The sequence below is a fragment of the Rhinoraja longicauda genome, chromosome 4 (assembly GCF_053455715.1).
Source record: "Rhinoraja longicauda isolate Sanriku21f chromosome 4, sRhiLon1.1, whole genome shotgun sequence".
NCBI lineage: Eukaryota > Metazoa > Chordata > Chondrichthyes > Rajiformes > Arhynchobatidae > Rhinoraja > Rhinoraja longicauda.
The window spans coordinates 68,921,776-68,940,490 of NC_135956.1; the positions used below are offsets into that span (position 1 = coordinate 68,921,776).

The window sequence follows — 18,715 nt, forward strand, 5'->3', positions numbered from 1 at the left end:
AGATGCCGCCTGACCGGCTGAATTATTCCAGCACTATATGCACTCCAGCACTATGGCCAGTGGAGGCCAATTCTCTGAATGCATTCAAGAGAGAGCTAGATAGAGCTCTTAAGGATAGCGGAGTCAGGGGGTATGGGGAGAAGGCAGGAACGGGGTACTGATTGAGAATGATCAGCCATGATCACATTGAATGGCGGTGCTGGCTCGAAGGGCCAAATGGCCTCCTCCTGCACCTATTGTCTATTGTCTATATGTTGCGTCCTATCAAGCTTCATCATGACTTCCTGACCCTTAATGCCCCGCACAATGAAGGCAAGTGTACGAGAAAGCTTTATTGATGCAAGTGTTTATTTCTTAATATGAACACAGTAATTCCAGTAAAATCCAGGTTGAGACAGCAGAATAAACATGAAGAACAGGTATGGTTAAGTATCATTTAATTGACTGGAAAGTTGGTCGTACAGAATTCTGCCAAAGGAAGTTTAAACGCAAGAATCTCCTGGTGGTTCCTGGTTGGGGGAGATGGTTGATGCTCTTTATACATTATATCCATCATGAGGGGCTATGTATCTGTCACGGCGGTAAGGACCACGGTCACAGTTCATGGTTCTCGAGGGTGAACCAGTTTCGGGCTGGCACGGAGGTGGGGGTCAGTAAGATAATGCATGTGTAACACTTTGTACATACTATATATATAGTACATATCTCCACACACGCACTCACGCACACACACATGCCCACGCACAAGCGTACACACACACGCACACGCACGCGCACACACACACACACACCCACACACAAAGTCTGTGTGTTAGTTTAAACGACATGGAAAAAAAAAAATCAATATTTGGACGGGTCGAATGCGCGTCTATTTTATATTATAATACAATTCTCTTTCTCTGCTCTCCAAAAAATGTCCGCCTTTGAAATCTTCCTCGGAAAAGGGGCGAGGAAGTTGTCCATTTTCGATAATGAATCTTCCCAGAGCGTGGCGCCATGTCTTGTTATTAGCTGCTGTGTTGCGTCATCGTATGATTCTGGAACCAGAGGGGAAGAGAGGATTAAATGTTGTCCACAAAACAGTACAGGGCAGGAACAGTGGCACAGCGGGTTGAGCCACTGCCTCACAGCGCCAGAGACCCGGGTTCCATCCTGACTACCGGTGCTGTCTGTGTGGAGTTTACACATTCTCCCCTTGACCGCGTGCGTGGGTTTTCTCCGGGTGCTCCGGTTTCCTCCCACAGCCTAAAGACGTGCCCGAGCGGGTTTGTAGGTTAATTGGCCCCCTGAAAATTGCCCCTAGTGTGTAGTGGATATGAAAGTGGGATAACATAGAACTAGTGCGAACGGGTGATGGATGGTCGGCGTGGACTCGGGTGCACCGTAGTACCTGCTTTCATGCTCTATCTAAGAACAGGCCCTTCAGCCCACAATGTCCGTGCCAAACATGATGCCAAGTTAAAGTAACCTCCTCTGCTTGCATGTGATCCATGTCCCTCCATATCCATGTGCCTATCTAAAAGCCTCTTAAACACCACTATCGTATCTACCTCCACCACCACCACTGGCAGCGCGTTCCAGGCACCCGCCGTCTGTGTAAAAAAACAGGTTCTAACTGTCTACCTCTCGTGCCCATCTTTTCATATAATTAGGAGCAGAATTAGGCCATTTAGTCCATCGAGTCGACTCTGCCATTCCCCCCATAACCCCTGACACCCGTACAAATCAAGAATCTGCCAATCTCCACCTCTAACCCTCTTATCCCAAGGTTGTGACGTCAAGAACCAGAGGACATAGGTTTCAGGTGAGAGGAAAAAGATTTAATAGGAACCTGAGGGGCAAGCTTTTCACTCAGAGGGTGGTGGGTCAACAGAACGATCTGCCAGAGGAGGTAGTTGAGGCAGGGACTATCACAACATTTAAAAAGTACTTGGACAGGTGTCTGGATAGGAAAGGTTTAGAGGGATATGGGCCAAACACGGGCTAGTGGGACGAGTGTAGATGAGACATCTTGGTCGGGGTGGGTAAGTTGGGCCAAAGGGCCTGTTTCCACGCTGTACAACACAGAGACAGCCCAGCATTCCTGTTTTAACTTTTACTTAATACAAATTACATCTGCCGTCTCCAGATTATATCTGGCCAATTTTCTGGATAACTTGCTGGCCCATTATTCAAACAATGAGTTCATTATTTAACTGTAAAATATTTTACAAGGTTCAAAATATAACCGTAAATAGCCAACTTAAGCACGACAGCTTGTAATCCCCACTTAACCCTTGGCAACCGGGTGGTAATAGAACGTAGAACAGTGATTTTGTGTCTACCCCCAGTAGAGCAGAGGATGTGTGAGAAGGAACTACAGATGCTGGTTTACAACGAAGAAAGACACAAAATGCTGGAGCAACTCAGCGGGTCAGGCAGCATCTCTGGAGCAAAGGAATAGGCGATGTTTTGGATCAAGACCCTTCCTCAGACTGAGAGTCAGGGGAGAGGAAAACTAGAGGTAATGAAAAGGTTCGGAACAAATCAAAACCGGCACCGATACCCAAGGAAATATCAAATGCAGATCTATAAAAACATATCCATATACCTATCTAAAAGTCTCTCAAACACCACTATCGTACCTGCTTCCACCACCACCCTTGGCAGCACGTTCAAGGCCTCCTCCACCCTCTGTTTACAAAAACACCACGCACATCTATATACTAAAACTCTCGTTTGTTTGTTTGTTTGTTTCTGAACTACAGCCAAAACGGTGCACAATAGCACAACAATTTTAGGCCCACCTTACTCACCATCGTCCCTTTGGTGCTAATGGAAGGTTTCATTGAAATCGATGTTGTATTTTTAAAGTTATACGCATTTTAAAGTTTAAATCTATCTCCCAGGGAGGGTGGGGGGAGGGAGGGAGGGACGGGGTGGAGGGTGGAGGGGGAAGAGGGAGGATAAGGGGGTTGAGGGGGATGGAGTGGAGGGGAGGGGAGAGGGGGAGGGGAAGGGGAGGGGGGAAGGGGAGGAGGAAGGGGAGGAGGGAGGGGGTGGAGGGAGGGAGGGGAGGGGGAGGGAAGGGGGAGGAGGGGGAAGGGAGGGGGAAGAGGGAGGATGAGGGGAGGTTGAGGGGGATGGAGTGGGGGGGGGAGGGGAGAGGGGAAGGGGAGGGGGAAGGGGAGGAGGGAGGGAGGGGAGAGGGGGAGGGAAGGGGGGAGGAGGTGGGAAGGGGGGGAGAGGGGAGGGGGTGAGAGGGTGCTGCACCAATGCAGGAGAGGTTTGGGCCCAACAGGTCCGCTTGGTCTAGTCTCCTTTAAATGTTTCCCCTCTCACCCTCAAGCTGTGCCCGAATAGCTTTCACATTTCCACCCTCCGACTGTCTATCCGAGCTCATTGGATATCTTTTAGGATTTGTAATCGGCTATCTTGCACTAAACATTGTACCCTTTATCCTTAGTGTAAGAAAATAACTGCAGATGCTGGTACAAATAGACAATAGACAATAGGTGCAGGAGTAGGCCATTCGGCAACTTCGAGCCAGCCATTCATGGCTGATCATTCTCAATCAGTACCCCGTTCCTGCCTTCTCCCCATACCCCCTGACTCCGCTATCCTTAAGAGCTCTATCTAGCTCTCTCTTGAATGCATTCAGAGAATTGGCCTCCACTGCCTTCTGAGGCAGAGAATTCCACAGATCGAATGTATTTATTCACAAAATGCTGGAGTAACTCAGCAGGTCAGGCAGCATCTCTTCTCTCCTGAGATCCCCTTTATCCTTTATCTGTGCACTGTGGACACTTTGATTGTAATGATGTATAGTTCTTTCATTGACTGGTTAGTACGCAACAAAAAGCTTTTCACTGTACCTAGTGTACACGTGACAAGAAACTAAACTGAACTAAAGTAAACTAAACTGAACTAACCTAAACAAACAGTAGTGGGGGAACACCTTCACCAGAGGACTCCAGCAAATCAAGGCAGTACATCAGCACGAGCTTCTCAAGGGGCAATTAGGAATGGGCAATAAAAGTTGGCGCTGCCAGCAAGAGCCAGATGGTGAAAATAAATAAAAGATCCAGACAAACTGTTGCCCTGAGGCAGTTTTCGTGATGAGATTTCTGGAATCTGGCTTCAGAAATCTGGTCATCGAGTCTTACAGCGTGGAAACAGGACCTTCGGCCCAACTCGCCCACATCGACCAACATGTCCCATCTACACTAGTATAAGAAAATAACTACAGATGCTGGTACAAATCGAAGGTATTTATTCACAAAATGCTGGAGTAACTCAGCAGGTCAGGCAGCATCTCGGGAGAGAAGGAATGGGTGACGTTTCGGGTCGAGACCCTTCTTCAGACCATCTACACTAGTTCCACCTGCCTGCGTTTGGCCCATACCCCTCTAAATCTGTCTTATACATGTACCTGTCTAGATGTTTTTTAAAGGGTGTCAGGGGTTATAGGGAGAAGGCACAAGAATGGGGCTGAGAGAGAAAGATAGATCAGTCATGACTGAACGGCAGAGTAGATCTGACTGGCCTAATTCTGCTCCTATCACTTATGAACATATGAGACATTGTGCCTCAACTATCTCCTCCAACAGAATGTTCCAGATACCTACCACCCTTTGTGTGAAAAGGTTGCCCCTCAGGTCCCTATTAAATCTCCCCCCCCCCCCTCACCTTAACCCTATGGTTCTTGATTTCCTTCCCCCATGCGTAAAAAACTGCATTCACCCTATCTATTCCCTTGATACCTGCTGGCAGTTCGTTCCAAACACCCACTACTCGCTAAGAGAAAAGGTTGTCCCTCAGGTTCTTATTAAATCTTTCCTCCCTCACCTGAAACCTATGTCCTCCGATTACCACCCTACTCAATAGACAATAGACAATAGGTGCAGGAGTAGGCCATTCGGCCCTTCGAGCCAGCACCGCCATTCAATGTGATCATGGCTGATCATTCTCAATCAGTACCCCGTTCCCGCTTTCTCCCCATACCCCCTGACTCCGCTATCCCCAAGAGCTCTATCTAGCTCTCTCTTGAATGTATTCAGAGAATTGGCCTCCACTGCCCTCTGAGGCAGAGAATTCCACAGATTCACAACTCTCTGACTAAAAAAGTTTTTCCTCATCTCTGTTCTAAATGGCCTACCCCTTATTCTTAAACTGTGGCCCCTGGTTCTGGACTCCCCCAACATTGGGAACATGTTTCCTGCCTCTAACATGTCCAACCCCTTAATAATCTTATACGTTTCGATAAGATCCCCTCTCATCCTTCTAAATTCCAGTGTATACAAAACCTAGTCGCTCCAGTCTTTCAACATATGACAGTCCCGCCATTCTGGGAATTAACCTAGTAAACCTACGCTGCACGCCCTCAATAGCAAGAATATCCTTCCTCAAATTTGGAGACCAAAACTGCACACAGTACTCCAGGTGCGGTCTCACTAGGGCCCTGTACAACTGCAGAAGGACCTCTTTGCTCCTATACTCAACTCCTCTTGTTATGAATGCCAACATTCCATTGGCTTTCTTCACTGCCTGCTGTACCTGCATGCTTCCTTTCAGTGACTGATGCACTAAGACACCCAGATCACGTTGTACGTCCCCTTTTTCTAACTTGACACCATTCAAATAATAATCTGCCTTCCTATTCTTACCACCAAAGTGGATAACCTCACACTTATCCACATTAAACTGCATCTGCCATGCATCCATCCGCCCACTCACACAACCTGTCCAAGTCACCCTGCAACCTCATAGCATCTTCCTCACAGTTCACACTGCCACCTAGCTTTGTATCATCGGCAAATTTGTTAATGGTACTTTTAATCCCTTCATCCAAGTCATTGATGTATATTGTAAATAGCTGCGGTCCCAACACCGAGCCTTGCGGTACCCCACTAGTCACTGCCTGCCATTCTGAAAGGGACCCATTTATCCCCACTCTTTGCTTTCTGTCTGTCAACCAACTTTCTACCCATGTCAGTACCCTACCTCCAATACCATGTGCTCTAATTTTGCCCACCAATCTCCTATGTGGAACCTTGTCTGTACTCTGGGTAAAAGACTCTGTACATTTACCTTATCTATGGTTAATGGAGTTTAATGCATGACCACCCTATCTAGCTGTGACAGCACTTTCAGGAAACTATGTACCTGCAATCCTAGCAATGGCCTTCCATCCCCTTGTGGGGACTGTGCGTGTCGGTCGCCTCAGTAGGGGTCGAGCTGCCTGTCCGTGGGCGTGGGGGGGGGGGGGGGGAGAGAGTGGAAGTTTTGTTGCCTTCCATCACAGTGAGGGGGTGTTTGGAGTCACTGTGATGGATGTTTGTGTTGGGGTCGTGTGTCCTGTGTTCTTTTCTTTTTTGTTGTGTTCTGTGACTGCTGTAATTTCGTTCGGTATCTCGGTACCGAATGACAATAAAGTTCTGTGTATAATGCAGTTAAGTGCGGGGTGTTGTATTTTGCAAAGTCAAACCAGGGCAAGACCTCTACAGTGAATGGCAGGTGGATGTTGTAGAGCAGAGGGATATAGGAGTGCAGGTATATAGTTCCTTGATAGTGACATCACAGGAAGATAGGGAGTGTTGTGGAGCAGGGGGATCTAGGATTGCAGGTACATAGTTTCCTGAAAGTGCTGTCACAGCTAGATAGGGTGGTCATGCAGCCCTTGGGAACGTTGGCCTTCATCAGTCAGGGTATTTGGTAGCGAAGTATGGACGTGATGTTGCAGTTGTAAAAGACGCTGGTGAGGCCACATTTGGCGTACTAAGTCTAAGTCTTAGCACATACATGTATGCATGTGTGTGAGTGAGGCAAAAAGTAGAAAGACAATGCTGTTGAATATGTGGCTGAAGGAGATGGCGTAGGAGGAAGGACTTCTGATTCATGGACCATTGGGATCTCTCCCAGGGCAGGAGTGACCTGTAGAAGAGGGAGAGACGGCTGCAGCTGAACTGGAGGGGGACCACAATCCTTGCAGGGAGTTCGTACTAGAGAGGGTTTACACGAAAGGAGACAGGGGAGTGGCAACCAGAGTAGTAACTCAGAATTTGGAAGGTAGAAGTTAGGACAAATAAGTCTCGAAAAAAGGACAGGTCGAGTCTTTGAGTGACACAGCGTGGAGACAGGCCCTTCAGCCCAACGTGCCCCATCTACACTAGTCCCACCTGTCTGTGTTTGGCCCTTATCCTTCTAAACCTGTCCTATCCATGTACCTAACACAAATGCATTTTAAATGTTGTGATAGTACCTGCCGCAACTACCTATAGTAGTTATTAGTACCTTTTTCAAGCAAAGGGTGGTGGGTATATTTTACGAGCTGCCGGAGGAGATAATTGAGGCAGGACCTATCACAACGTTTAAGAAACATTTAGGCAGGTACATGGATAGGATAGGTTTAGATGGATATGGACTGGTTAGCATGCAACAAAAAGTGGTACACGTGACAATAAACTAAACTAAGATGGGATTTACACAAAATGCTGGAGTAACTCAGGCAGGCAGCACCTCTTGAGAAAAGGAATAGGGTGATGTTTCGGGTCGAGACCTTTCTTCAAACATTCTGAAGAAGGGTCTCGACCCAAAACGTCACCTATTCCTTTTCTCCAGAGGTACAGCCGGACCTTGTGAGTTACTCCAGCATTTTGTTTCTATCTTCAGTGTAAACCAGCATCTGCAATTCCTTCTTAAACTACACTAGGAAAGGATTTACTTGTATTTGGAAGAGAATGGGTTAATCAGGGACAGTCATCATGGCTTTGCACAAGGCAGGTCGTGTCTTTTTCTAACGCGATTGATTTTGTGAAGAAATTATGAAGGTGATTGATGAGGATTGGGTTGTGGATGTTGTCTATATGGACTTTGGTAAGGCATTCGACAAGGTCCCTCATGGTACGCTGATGCAGAAGATTAAGATGCATGGAATCCATGGTGTTTTGGTGGTTGGATTCGGGACCGGATCACCCGAAGAAGACCGAAGGAGGAAGGAGGTTATTGTGGATGGAGGTCTGTGAGCAGTAGTGTTCTGCAGGGATCAGTGCTGGGACCTCTGTTCTTTGAGATATATATAAATGACTTGGATCAACATGTAGATGGGTTGATTAGTAAGTTTGCAAACGGCGCAAAAAAATTCTGGAGTTGCGGGCTGTGATGAAGGCTGTCACAGGATACAGAGTGATATAAATCAGCTACAGAAATAGGCAGCGCACTGGCACATGAGTTTAGAATTTAGAGATACAGCGCGGAAACAGGCTCCTCAGCCCACAGAGTCCACGCCGCCCAGCGATCCTAGCGCTATACTACACACCTGGTTCAATTTTACAACTTTCCAAAGCCAATTAACCTACAAACCTGTACGTTTTTGGAGTGCGGGAGGAAACCGGAGCACCCGGGGAAAACCCACGGTTACAGGGAGAACGTACAAACTCCGTACAGACAGCACTCATGGTCAGGGTCGAGCCCGGGCCCCGCTACCGCTGCGCTACTGTGCCGCCTTAATTTAATCCGAGCAAGTGTGAGGTGTTTTAAAAATTTTTTTTTTTTTACAATAGGTGCAGGAGGAGGCCATTCGGCCCTTCGAGCCAGCACCGCCATTCAATGTGATCATGGCTGATCATTCTCCATCAGTACCCCGTTCCTGCCTTCTCCCCATACCCCCTGACTCCGCTATCCTTAAGAGATCTATCTAGCTCTCTCTTGAATGCATTCAGAGAATTGGCCTCCACTGCCTTCTGAGGCAGAGAATTCCACAGATTCACAACTCTCTGACTGAAAAAGTTTTTCCTCATCTCCGTTCTAAATGGCCTACCCCTTATTCTTAAACTGTGGCCCCTGGTTCTGGACTCCCCCAACATTGGGAACATGTTTCCTGCCTCTAACGTGTCCAACCCCTTAATAATCTTATATGTTTCGATAAGATCTCCTCTCATCCTTCTAAATTACAGTGTATATTGTTAGAATGGTTCTCCATGTGGGGAGATTGAATGTAAGGGGGAAGAGTATACAGTTAATGGCATGACCCCTCATAACATTGATGTACAGAGGGATCTTGGAGTCCAAGTTTACAGGTCCCTGAAAGTAACAACGTAAGTACATCGAGTGGTGAAGGTGGCATATTGTATGCTTGCCATCATCGTTCAGGCATTCAGTATAAGAATCAGGATGTCATCAAACTTTGGCTAAGCTGCATTTGGAGCACTGCATGCAATTCTGGCCACCCCATTACAAGAAGGGTGTAGAGGCTTTGGAGAGGGTGCAGGTGTGGTTTACCAGAATGCTGCCTGGATTAGGGTATTAACTACAGAAGGAGGTTGGACAGATTTGGATTGTTTTTTTCTAGAGCATTGGAGGCTGAGGGAGAGCTGATAGACGTTTATAAGTCAGGAAGCAGCATGTGAGGCTGGGAACGCACATCTCGGACCCGCAGACCCTCAGCATAGGAGCACCACAAGGCTACGTACCCTCCACTCTCCTTTACTCTCTCTACACCAACGATTGCCCCTCCACAGACTCCTCTCAAGCTTCTCAAGATTGTGGACGACACAACCCTGATTGGACTGATCCAGGATGGGGAGGAATCTGCCTACAGATGGGAAGTGACACAGCTGGCGTCCTGGTGCCATCGCAACAACCTGGAGCTCAATGCTCTTAAGACAGTGGAACTAATTGTAGACTTTCGAAGAGCTCCCCCTCCCTTCCCCCCACTCACCATCAACAACACCATAGTCACATCTGTGGAGTCATTTAAGTTCCTTGGAACCATCATCTCCAGGGACATTAAATGGGGGGCCACATTTGACTCCACAGTCAAAAAGGCCCAACAGAGGATGTAGTTCCTGCGGCAGCTGAGGAAACACAATCTGCCACAGGCAATGATGGTCCAATTCTATACTGCTATCATTGAGTCCGTCCTCACCTTCTCCATCATGGTCTGGTTTGGCTCAGCCACCATAAGAAGGTTGTTGGCTGCAACCTTCCCCCCATTGACAAAAACTGTGCACTGCAAGGGCCAGGAAGCGAGCGGGCAAGATCATCTCTGACCCCTCTCACCCTGGCCACAAACACTTTGAAGCACTTCCCTCTGGAAGGCGACTCCGGACTGTCAAAGCAGCCACAGCCAGACATAAAAACAGCTTTTTTTCCGCGAGTAGTAGCTCTACTCAATAACCAAAAGTCTGTAGTCTCTTTTTGCTCTGGTTTATTTCATTCTAAACCGTAATGCTGTATTCTTAATGTTTTATGCTTTATTCTTAATTGTTTACTGTATGTTCGTGTTGTTACTTGCGAGCGGAGCACCAAGGCACATTCTTTGTATGTGTACATACTTGGCCAATAAACATATTCATGCATTCATTCATTCATTCATAAAATTATAACCGGCATAGACAAGGTAGACATTCAGAACCATTCTTGCAGGGTAGCAATGTCAAAGAAGAGAGGGCTTAGCATTAAGGTCAGAGAGGACAAGTTTAAAAGAGATGTAAGGGGAAAGTTTTTTTACACTGAGGGCGGTGGGTGCCTAGAACATGCTGCCAGGGGTGGTGGTGGAGCAGATACGATAGTGGTGTTTAAGGGGCTTTAAGGTAGGCAGGTGGATATGCAGGGAATGGAGGGATATGGATCACGTGCAGGCAGGGGAGATTAGTTTATTGACATCATGTTCAGCACAGACATTGTGGGCCGATGGTTTTGTTCCTGTGCTGTACTATGTTAATGTTGTCTGTATGTATATGTGTGTGTGTATCTGTCTGGCCGTCTGTTGTCGATAGTGTGTATGTGTGTGAGGTGTTGTGTCTACAGCGGATAGTTTGTGTGTGTGTGTGTGTGTGTGTGTGTGTTTGTGTGTGTATGTGAGTGTGTGTATGTGTGCCTATGTGTGTGAGCAAGTGTGTGTGAGCCCGTGTGTGTGTGGGAGCGTGTGTGTGAGTGTGTATGAGGGTGTGTGTGAGTGCATGAGTGTGTGTGTGTGAGGGTGTGTGTGAGTGTGAGGGTGTGTGTGAATGAGTGGGTGTGTGTGAGTGCGTGTGTGTGTGAGCGTGTGTGTGAGTGCGTATGTGTGTGAGTGCGTGAGTGTGTGTGTCTGTGAGGGTGTGTGTGTGTGAGGGTGTGTGTGAGGGTGTGTGAGCGTGTGTGTGAGCGTGTGTGTGTGTGAGGGTGTGTGTGAGTGAGTGTGTGTGTGTGTGTGTGTGAGGGTGTGAGGGTGTGTGTGAGGGTGTGTGAGGGTGTGTGTGAGTGAGTGTGTGAGCGTGTTTGAGTGAGTGTGTGTGTGTGTGAGGGTGTGTGTGAGTGAGTGGGTGTGTGTGAGGGTGTGTGTGAGCGTGAGTGTGTGTGTGTGAGGGTGTGTGTGAGTGAGTGGGTGTGTGAGCGTGTGTGAGTGAGTGTGTGTGTGTGTGAGGGTGTGTCTGAGTGAGTGGGTGTGTGAGCGTGTGTGTCTGTGAGGGTGTGTGTGAGTGAGTGGGTGTGTGAGCGTGAGTGTGTGTGTGTGAGGGTGTGTGTGAGCGTGAGTGTGTGTGTGTGAGGGTGTGTGTGAGCGTGAGTGTGTGTGGAGCGTGTGTGCGTATGTGCGTGAGTGTGTGTGTGTGAGGGTGTGTGTGTGAGTGAGTGAGTGTGTGAGCGTGTGCGCACCAGCACGCACAGGGCCATCTGAAAGCTGACTCTCACAGTGCCTGCAAGTTTCCGTGTGTTATCTTTAGCCCGGCAGCAAAAGGAAAAAGCTTCTTTAAATGTGTCTGCCCATCTCCCCGAGGCGTGGAGCGATATCCCTGTAGTGGGCAATGGAAGGACAGAAGCGCTAGCCTTATTAATGAATGTGGACTATTATGAGACTGCCTGACTCCTGCTATGCTCCCTGAAGCATATTCTGTACGTGACTAAGAATGCCAGAATATTGACATAAAGCAAGCTCTGCTCCTCTAAGGAGAATTACTCCTTGGATGTAATGTAGGCTCATAACAGCTATTAGAGTACTAAATAAACTCCTCTGGGTATACTGCTGACATATACTGTATTCTCTCTTTCTCCACACATTAGGGGAACTTCCGTCTAAAGGTATTCTCAAGGACAGCATTCAAAGGACTTTAGCTGGAAGCCAACATGAGTGGGATCGCTGTCAGTCTTTGGTACATTGCAGAAAGTCTCTGGTTTCCAATCAATGCCACTAGGTCGGCTTTATTTTATTTCCCGATTTCAGCTCGGTGGAGCTGCTCAATTAGGATGCCAATTAACAATCGCTCTGCCAGAGGAAAAGGGAAGAGTATTAGATGGGAAAGGTGGGGAGGAGACAAAATAAATCAGGAGCATTAACATCCTGCAGACCAGACCGGCTCTCCGAAACGGCAGACAGCGAAACACAGCAATCCATCGCAAATAGGCAGGAAATAAAAAGGCACAAAGTGCTGGAGTAACTCAGCGGGTCAGGCAGCGTCTCTGCAAAACATGGATGGATGACTGTGTAGGGAGAAAAAGGCAGATGCTGGTTTGAACTGAAGAAAGGCACAAAAATCTGGAGTAACTCAGCGGGTCAGACAGCGTCTCTGGAGACAAGGAATAGGCAACGTTTCAGGTCGAGACCCTGCTTCAGACTGAAGAAGGGTGTCGACCCAAAACGTCATCTATTCTTGTTTTCAGAGATGCTACCTGACCCGCTGAGTTACTCCAGCTTTTTGTGTGGGTGTGTGTTTGGATAGATGTCTGTTTGGATCGGGACCCTTCATCACACTGATTGTGGTAGAGAGGTGAAAGCTGGTAAAGACAAGTGGGAGTGCGACAATGCCTAGCAAGTGATAGGTGTAAACAAGGAACTGCAGATGCTGGTTTACAAATAAAAGTGCAGGTCATGGAGTTATAGATTAATCGAGTCATACTGCGTGGAACCGGGCCCTTCAGCCCAACTTGCCCACGCTGACCAACATGCCCCGTCTACACTAGTCCCACCTGCCTGCGTTGGGCCTATATCCCTCTAAACCTGCCCGATCCATGTACCAGGGCAGGACAAAGTGATAGAAACAAGGAACCGCAGATGCTGGTTTACTAAAAAAAGACTAGAAGTGCTGGAGTAACTTAACGTGCCTGGCAGCGTCTCTGAGGAACAATAACAGGTGACGTTTCGGGTCGGGAGTCTTCTTATTGTAGGGGGGAGAAAGCAGGAAATGAGAGGTGGGGGTGTGATAAAGCCTAGGGAGTGATAGGTGGATACAGTTAAGGGGGGGGGGGAAGTGATGGTCAGATGGGTGGACAAAGGCCAGTGATGAGAAGAAGAGAAAAGGTTGTGAGATAAGGAGATAAGAGGTGCGTGATGTGAAGTCAGAGGAAGGAATCTGGGTGGAAAGGGATGGGGGACCGGGAAAGAGTTGTTCTGGGTTAGTTATCTTGTACGGTATATTGAGTTGGACATTGTTAAACTAACCAACAACCGGCTTCACATTTCATGCCTCTTCTCTTCTTACCTCATGGACCTTTCCCACCTTCCCATCTCTGGTCTTTGTCCACCACCCATCTGCCAATCAAAACCCCCCTCACCTGTATCCACCTATCACTCACCAAGCTTTGTCCCATCCCCCACGTCTCTCCCAGCAAACTGCAATCAGTTTGAAGAAGGGTCCCGACCCAAAACGTCACCTATCCATGATCTCCAGAGATGCTGCCTCACCCGCTGAGTTACTCCAGCACTTTGTGTCCTTTTTTTTTTAGCACCCCAGCACCGCCAGTTCCTTGTTTCTGTGAATAGACAAAGACTGGAGCTTTGCTTTCTTGGCCTAGTGTCTAGTTTAGTTTAGTTTAGCTGAGAGATACAGCATGGAAACAGGACCTGAAGAAAGGTCCCTCCAACGATGCTGCCGGACCTGCTAGTTCATCCTGCAATTTGATTGATTGATTTGCAATTTGATTGAGTGAAAGATACAGCATGGAAACAGACCCTTCGGCCCACAGAGTCCACACTGACCCGTTCACACTAGTTCTATGTTCTCCCACTTTCTCGTCCACTCCCTACACACTAGGCACAATTTACAGAGGGCCAATTAACCTGCAAACCCGCACATCTTTCGGATGTGGGAGGAAACCGGAGCACCCGGAGGAAACCCACGCGGTCACGGGGAGAACGTGCAACCTCCACACAGACAGCACCCGAGGTCAGGATCGAACCTGGGTCTCTGGCGCTGTGAGACACCTGCTGAGCCACTGTGCCACCCTTCGGAAGTCATCAGGCAGTTTTTATTTAAAGGACATGTTAAGAGATATCAATAAAGATCGTGAGTGTGCACAGGCACTAAATCCACCTCCTAAATCTTTTTACTGAAGTTTGAACAAATGTCCCGGCCCCAAACGTCGCTTATGCATTTTCTCCAAAAGATGCTCCAGAGTTACTCCAGCACTTTGTGCCTTCCTACCCTGTCTGGCCTTCTGTCCCCCTTGCAATCCTTGCCTCTTGTTCATCCTTCTTGCCCCCTCCCCTCCCAGTGTCCGTTTATTTCAGTACGGCATTTGACAAGGTTCCGCATGGTAGGCTGCTCTGGAAGGTTAGATCGCACGGGATCCAAGGAGAGATGGCTTCATGGAAGGAAGCAACAGGTGATGGTGGAAGGTTGCTTCTCAGACTGGAGACCCTGTGATGAGTGGTGTGCCTCAGGGATCGGTGCTGGGCCCCGTTACTGTCATCTACATCAATGATTTAGATGAGAACATACCGGGCAAGATTAGCAAGTTTGCTGATGATGCAAAAGTGGGTGGTTTTGCAGATAGTGAAGATGGTTGTGAACAACTGCAGCAGGATCTGGATCGATTGATCCAGGTGGGCTGAGGAATGGTTAATGGAATTTAATACAGCGAAATGAGAGGTGTTGGATTTTGGTACGTCTAACAAGGGCAGGACCTACACAGTAAATGGTAGGCCTCTGGGTAGTGTTGTAGAGCAGAGGGATCTAGGAGTACAGGTGGATGGTTCGTTTAAGGTTGAGTCACAGGTAGATAAGGTGGTCAAAAAGGCTTTTGGCACATTGGCCTTCATCAGTCAGAATATTGAGTATAGAAGTTGGGAGGTCATGTTGCAGTTGTATTAGACGTTGGTGAGACCACATTTGGAGCATTGTGTTCAGTTCTGGGCACCATGTTACACCATGCAAATTAAACTCATCTTCTCTGCCTGCACGTGATCCATAATCCCTCCATTCTCTGCATATCCATGTGCCCATCTAAAAGCCTCTGAAACACCACGAATATACACCGCAGCACAAACAAAACTGCTCACTCTTCAACTAAATCAATTAATGTTCCAACAACTCTAAGCAGGAGAGGGAGGTTCTAGACACAAGGAACTGCAGATGCTGGTTTACAAAAAAAAAAGACAACAAAGTGCTGTAGTAACTCAGCGGGTCAGGCAGCATCACTGGAGGACACGGATAGCTGTCGTTTCAGCTCGGTGCCCGTCTTCAGGCTGATTGTAGTTGGGGAAGAAAGCTGGAAGAGAGGAGGATGCAGAACAAACTCTGCCGAGTGATAGGTGGATACAGGTGAGGAGGGGATTGGCAGATGGGTGGACAAAGGCCAGAGACGAAAAGACAAATAGTGTGAGACAAAAAGATGATAGAAGATGCGTCAAATGTGAAGCCGGAGGAAGGAATATCGATTGAGGGGGAAGGGGAAAAATGTGGGGGGGAGGTGATCCTTCTTCAGACTGGCTGCGTTCAGATGGGGGAGTACAAAGCTGGAAGCGAGGTGGAAGACGGGACAAAACCTAGCGAGTGATAGGTGGATACAGTCTGAGGAAGGGTTAAGACCCGAAACGACACCCATCCACATCCCCCCCGAGATGCTGCCTGACCCACTGAGTCACTCCAGCACTCTGTGTCTTTTCATGTGAATTCTTCTCTGCAATCTCTATGCACTCAAAGAGTCATATAGTGTAGAAACAGGCCCTTAGGCCCAACTTGCCCACACCAACCAACATGTCCCATCTACACTAGTCCCACCTGCCTTTCAGTCTGCCCACACCCCTCTGAACCTGTCCTATCCCTGTACCTGTCCAAATGTTTCTTAAACGATGCTATGGTTCCTGCCTCAAGTACCTCCTCTGGCAGCTCATTCCATACACCCACCACCCTTTGTGTACAAAAAGTTACCTCTCAGGTTCCTAGTAAATCTTCCTCCCCCCCCCTCAATTTAAACCTCTGTCCTCTGGTCCTTGGTTCACTCATTCAGTGAGAGTTTAGCTACCCTGCCCAAATCCATTAAGCAGTGATCTGGGTTAACACCGTGGGGTAGTAAACACACCCTGCCAATAAATATGTACACTATGCTGGATGCTCTCAGCCATTGCCATTTCTGGGAGATAATGTGCAGCAGATAGAGAAATAAATCAGAGCGTGCAGGGCTTGGGATTACTGGGTGCGGAACAAACCTATTCTTCTTCAAGCGTTTGAACAGCACTTTGCCTGTTTAAGAGGTCTGTGCACAGTAATGGGTGTTGTAGAAGTCATTAAAACTAATGGAGCCTGTTTTTCTGTTCTGTAATGTGAGTTTACAGTGCACCAGGGGGTTCCCGACGAGCAAATTTATGTAGTTTAATAGTCTTTACTGACATTAATCAACTAACTGTTTTGTGAGGTTCTTGCAGGAGTGTGCAGTAAAGCCTCTAGTGTTTGTATTGTTGTGATCACACAATCTCCCGACCATTGACATCCCTGAGAATGTGTGCACCAATGCTGTAGACCGGTTGAAACGATTACACCCGCCTGCACCAACTGTTCAAAGACTAAGCAGCAGTCGGTGGTGGAGAAGATCACGAGCTTTGGGTTCCCGGGTGCAGATATCACCAACAACTTGCCCTGGTCTGGCCAGCGTGGCATGGTGGCACAGCGGTAGAGTTGCTGCCTCATCGCGCCAGAGACCCGGGTTCGATCCTGACTACAGGTGCTGTCTGTACGGAGTTTGTACGTTCTCCCTGTGACCGCGTAGGTTTTTCCCGATGGTCCGCTTTCCTCCCACACACCAAAGACGGACAGGTTTGTAGTTTAATAGCCTTCGGTAAAATTGTAAATTGTCCCTAGAGTGTAGGATAGTGCTAGTGTGTGGGGATCGCTTGTCAGTGCGGACTCAGTGGGCCGAAGGGCCTGTTTCCGCGATGCATCTCGAAATTAAACCAAAAAAACACACTGAAGGTACGGTTAAGGAAACGATGCCTCTACTTCCTTAAATCTTGCTTGGGCTGCTCACAACCCAGTGGTATGAACATTGATTTCTCTAATTTTAGTCTGAAGAAGGGTCTCGACCCGAAACGTCGCCCATTCCTTCTCTCCTGAGATGCTGTCTGACCTGCTGAGTTACTCCAGCATTTTGTGAATAAATCTCTAATTTCAAATAACCCCTGTGTTCCCTCTCTCTCTCTCCCCTCTCCCCCACCCTAGTCCTCCTACAAGTCCCACTTTGCATTCCTGTATCCCCTCGTTATCACCTCTTCCCCAGCCAACAATGGGCCATTGTGGGCTCCACCCTTCCACGGTCATCTGTTGCCGGCCCTGCATTGTTCTGGCCTTTTCTTACCTCCAGTAACCTGCCCCTACTTTCAGTCTGAAGACGGGTCCCAACCCAAGACACCACCCATTAGTTTTCTCCAGAGATGCTGCCTGACCCGCTGAGTTGCTCCAGCACTGGGTCTTGTTCACCGCTGATGCCTGCTGCCTTTGAGTGGTTGGCACAAGCGCATGTAATCATGTCTATCCGCAACTTCCTCAGGAGGCTAAGGAAGTTCAGCGGACCTGAAACGCAAGGAACTGAAGATGCAGGAATCTTGAGTAAAACACAAAGTACTGGAGGAACTCAGTGGGTCAGGAAACATTCAGGTAGGGACACTTCTTCAGTCTGAAGAAGGGTCCTGATGTGAAAAGTCACCTATCCATGTCCTCCAGAAATGCTGCCTGACCCGCTGAGTTACTCCAGCTTGTGTTTTCCAGAAATTCAGCAAGTCTCCAACAAATCATACGTGCTTCTGCAGATGTACCGTAGAAAGCAACCTATCCGAATGCATCACAGCTTGGTTTATGGAACAGCTCTGCCCAAGACCGCTGGAAATTGCAGAGTTGTGGATGTAGCCCAGCCCATCACACAGAACTGACTCCCCACCATCGACTCCATCTACACTTCACACTGCCTCGGAAAAGCAGCCAATATAATCAAAGACTTGTCCCACCCCGCTCATTGCTCCCGTCAGGCAGAAGGTACAGAAGCTTGAAAGCGCGCACCACCAGACTCAGGAACAGCTTCTTTCCCTCTGTTATCAGACTTCTGAACGGTCCTTCCATAAGCTAGGGTACTGTCCGATTCACCTCTACCCCATTGTGGACATTGGACATTGTCTCTGGAACTGATGCGCTACAATGCTGAGAACTATATTCTACACTCTGTATTTTCCCCTTTGCTCGTACTTGAGTTTGACTTGATTGTATTTATGTATGATAATTTATGTATTGCATTATCTGACCTGCTTGGATAGCATGCAAAACAAAGCTTTTCACTTAATGCCCTCTAGATCTTATTTACCCTAAACAAAACCTGCTCCCCTCATGATTTTACACACCTCTATAAGATCAACAGCCTCCTGTGCTTCAATGATTAATGTCCTAGCCTTCCCAACCTCTCCCTATAGCACAGACCCTCGAGTCCTGGCAACATCCTCGTAAACCTGCGCCCTATCCAGCTTCCTGACACCCTTCCTACGGCAGAGTGACTACATCCC

The 18,715-nt window shown here is 48.0% G+C and overlaps 1 protein-coding gene across 5 annotated transcripts in view; it reads right to left on the reverse strand.

The window, feature by feature from the left end:
• Window positions 1-373: 373 nt before the first annotated feature.
• znf521 (zinc finger protein 521) overlaps window positions 374-18,715 on the reverse strand; it is a 313,369-nt gene continuing 295,027 nt past the window's right edge. For all 5 annotated transcript variants that reach the window (XM_078397998.1, XM_078397996.1, XM_078397997.1 and 2 more), the window contains one exon: window positions 374-1,037. In XM_078397998.1, the coding sequence (XP_078254124.1) occupies window positions 1,008-1,037 (30 nt within the window). In that variant the 3' untranslated portion in view covers window positions 374-1,007. The remainder of the gene's footprint in view (window positions 1,038-18,715) is intronic.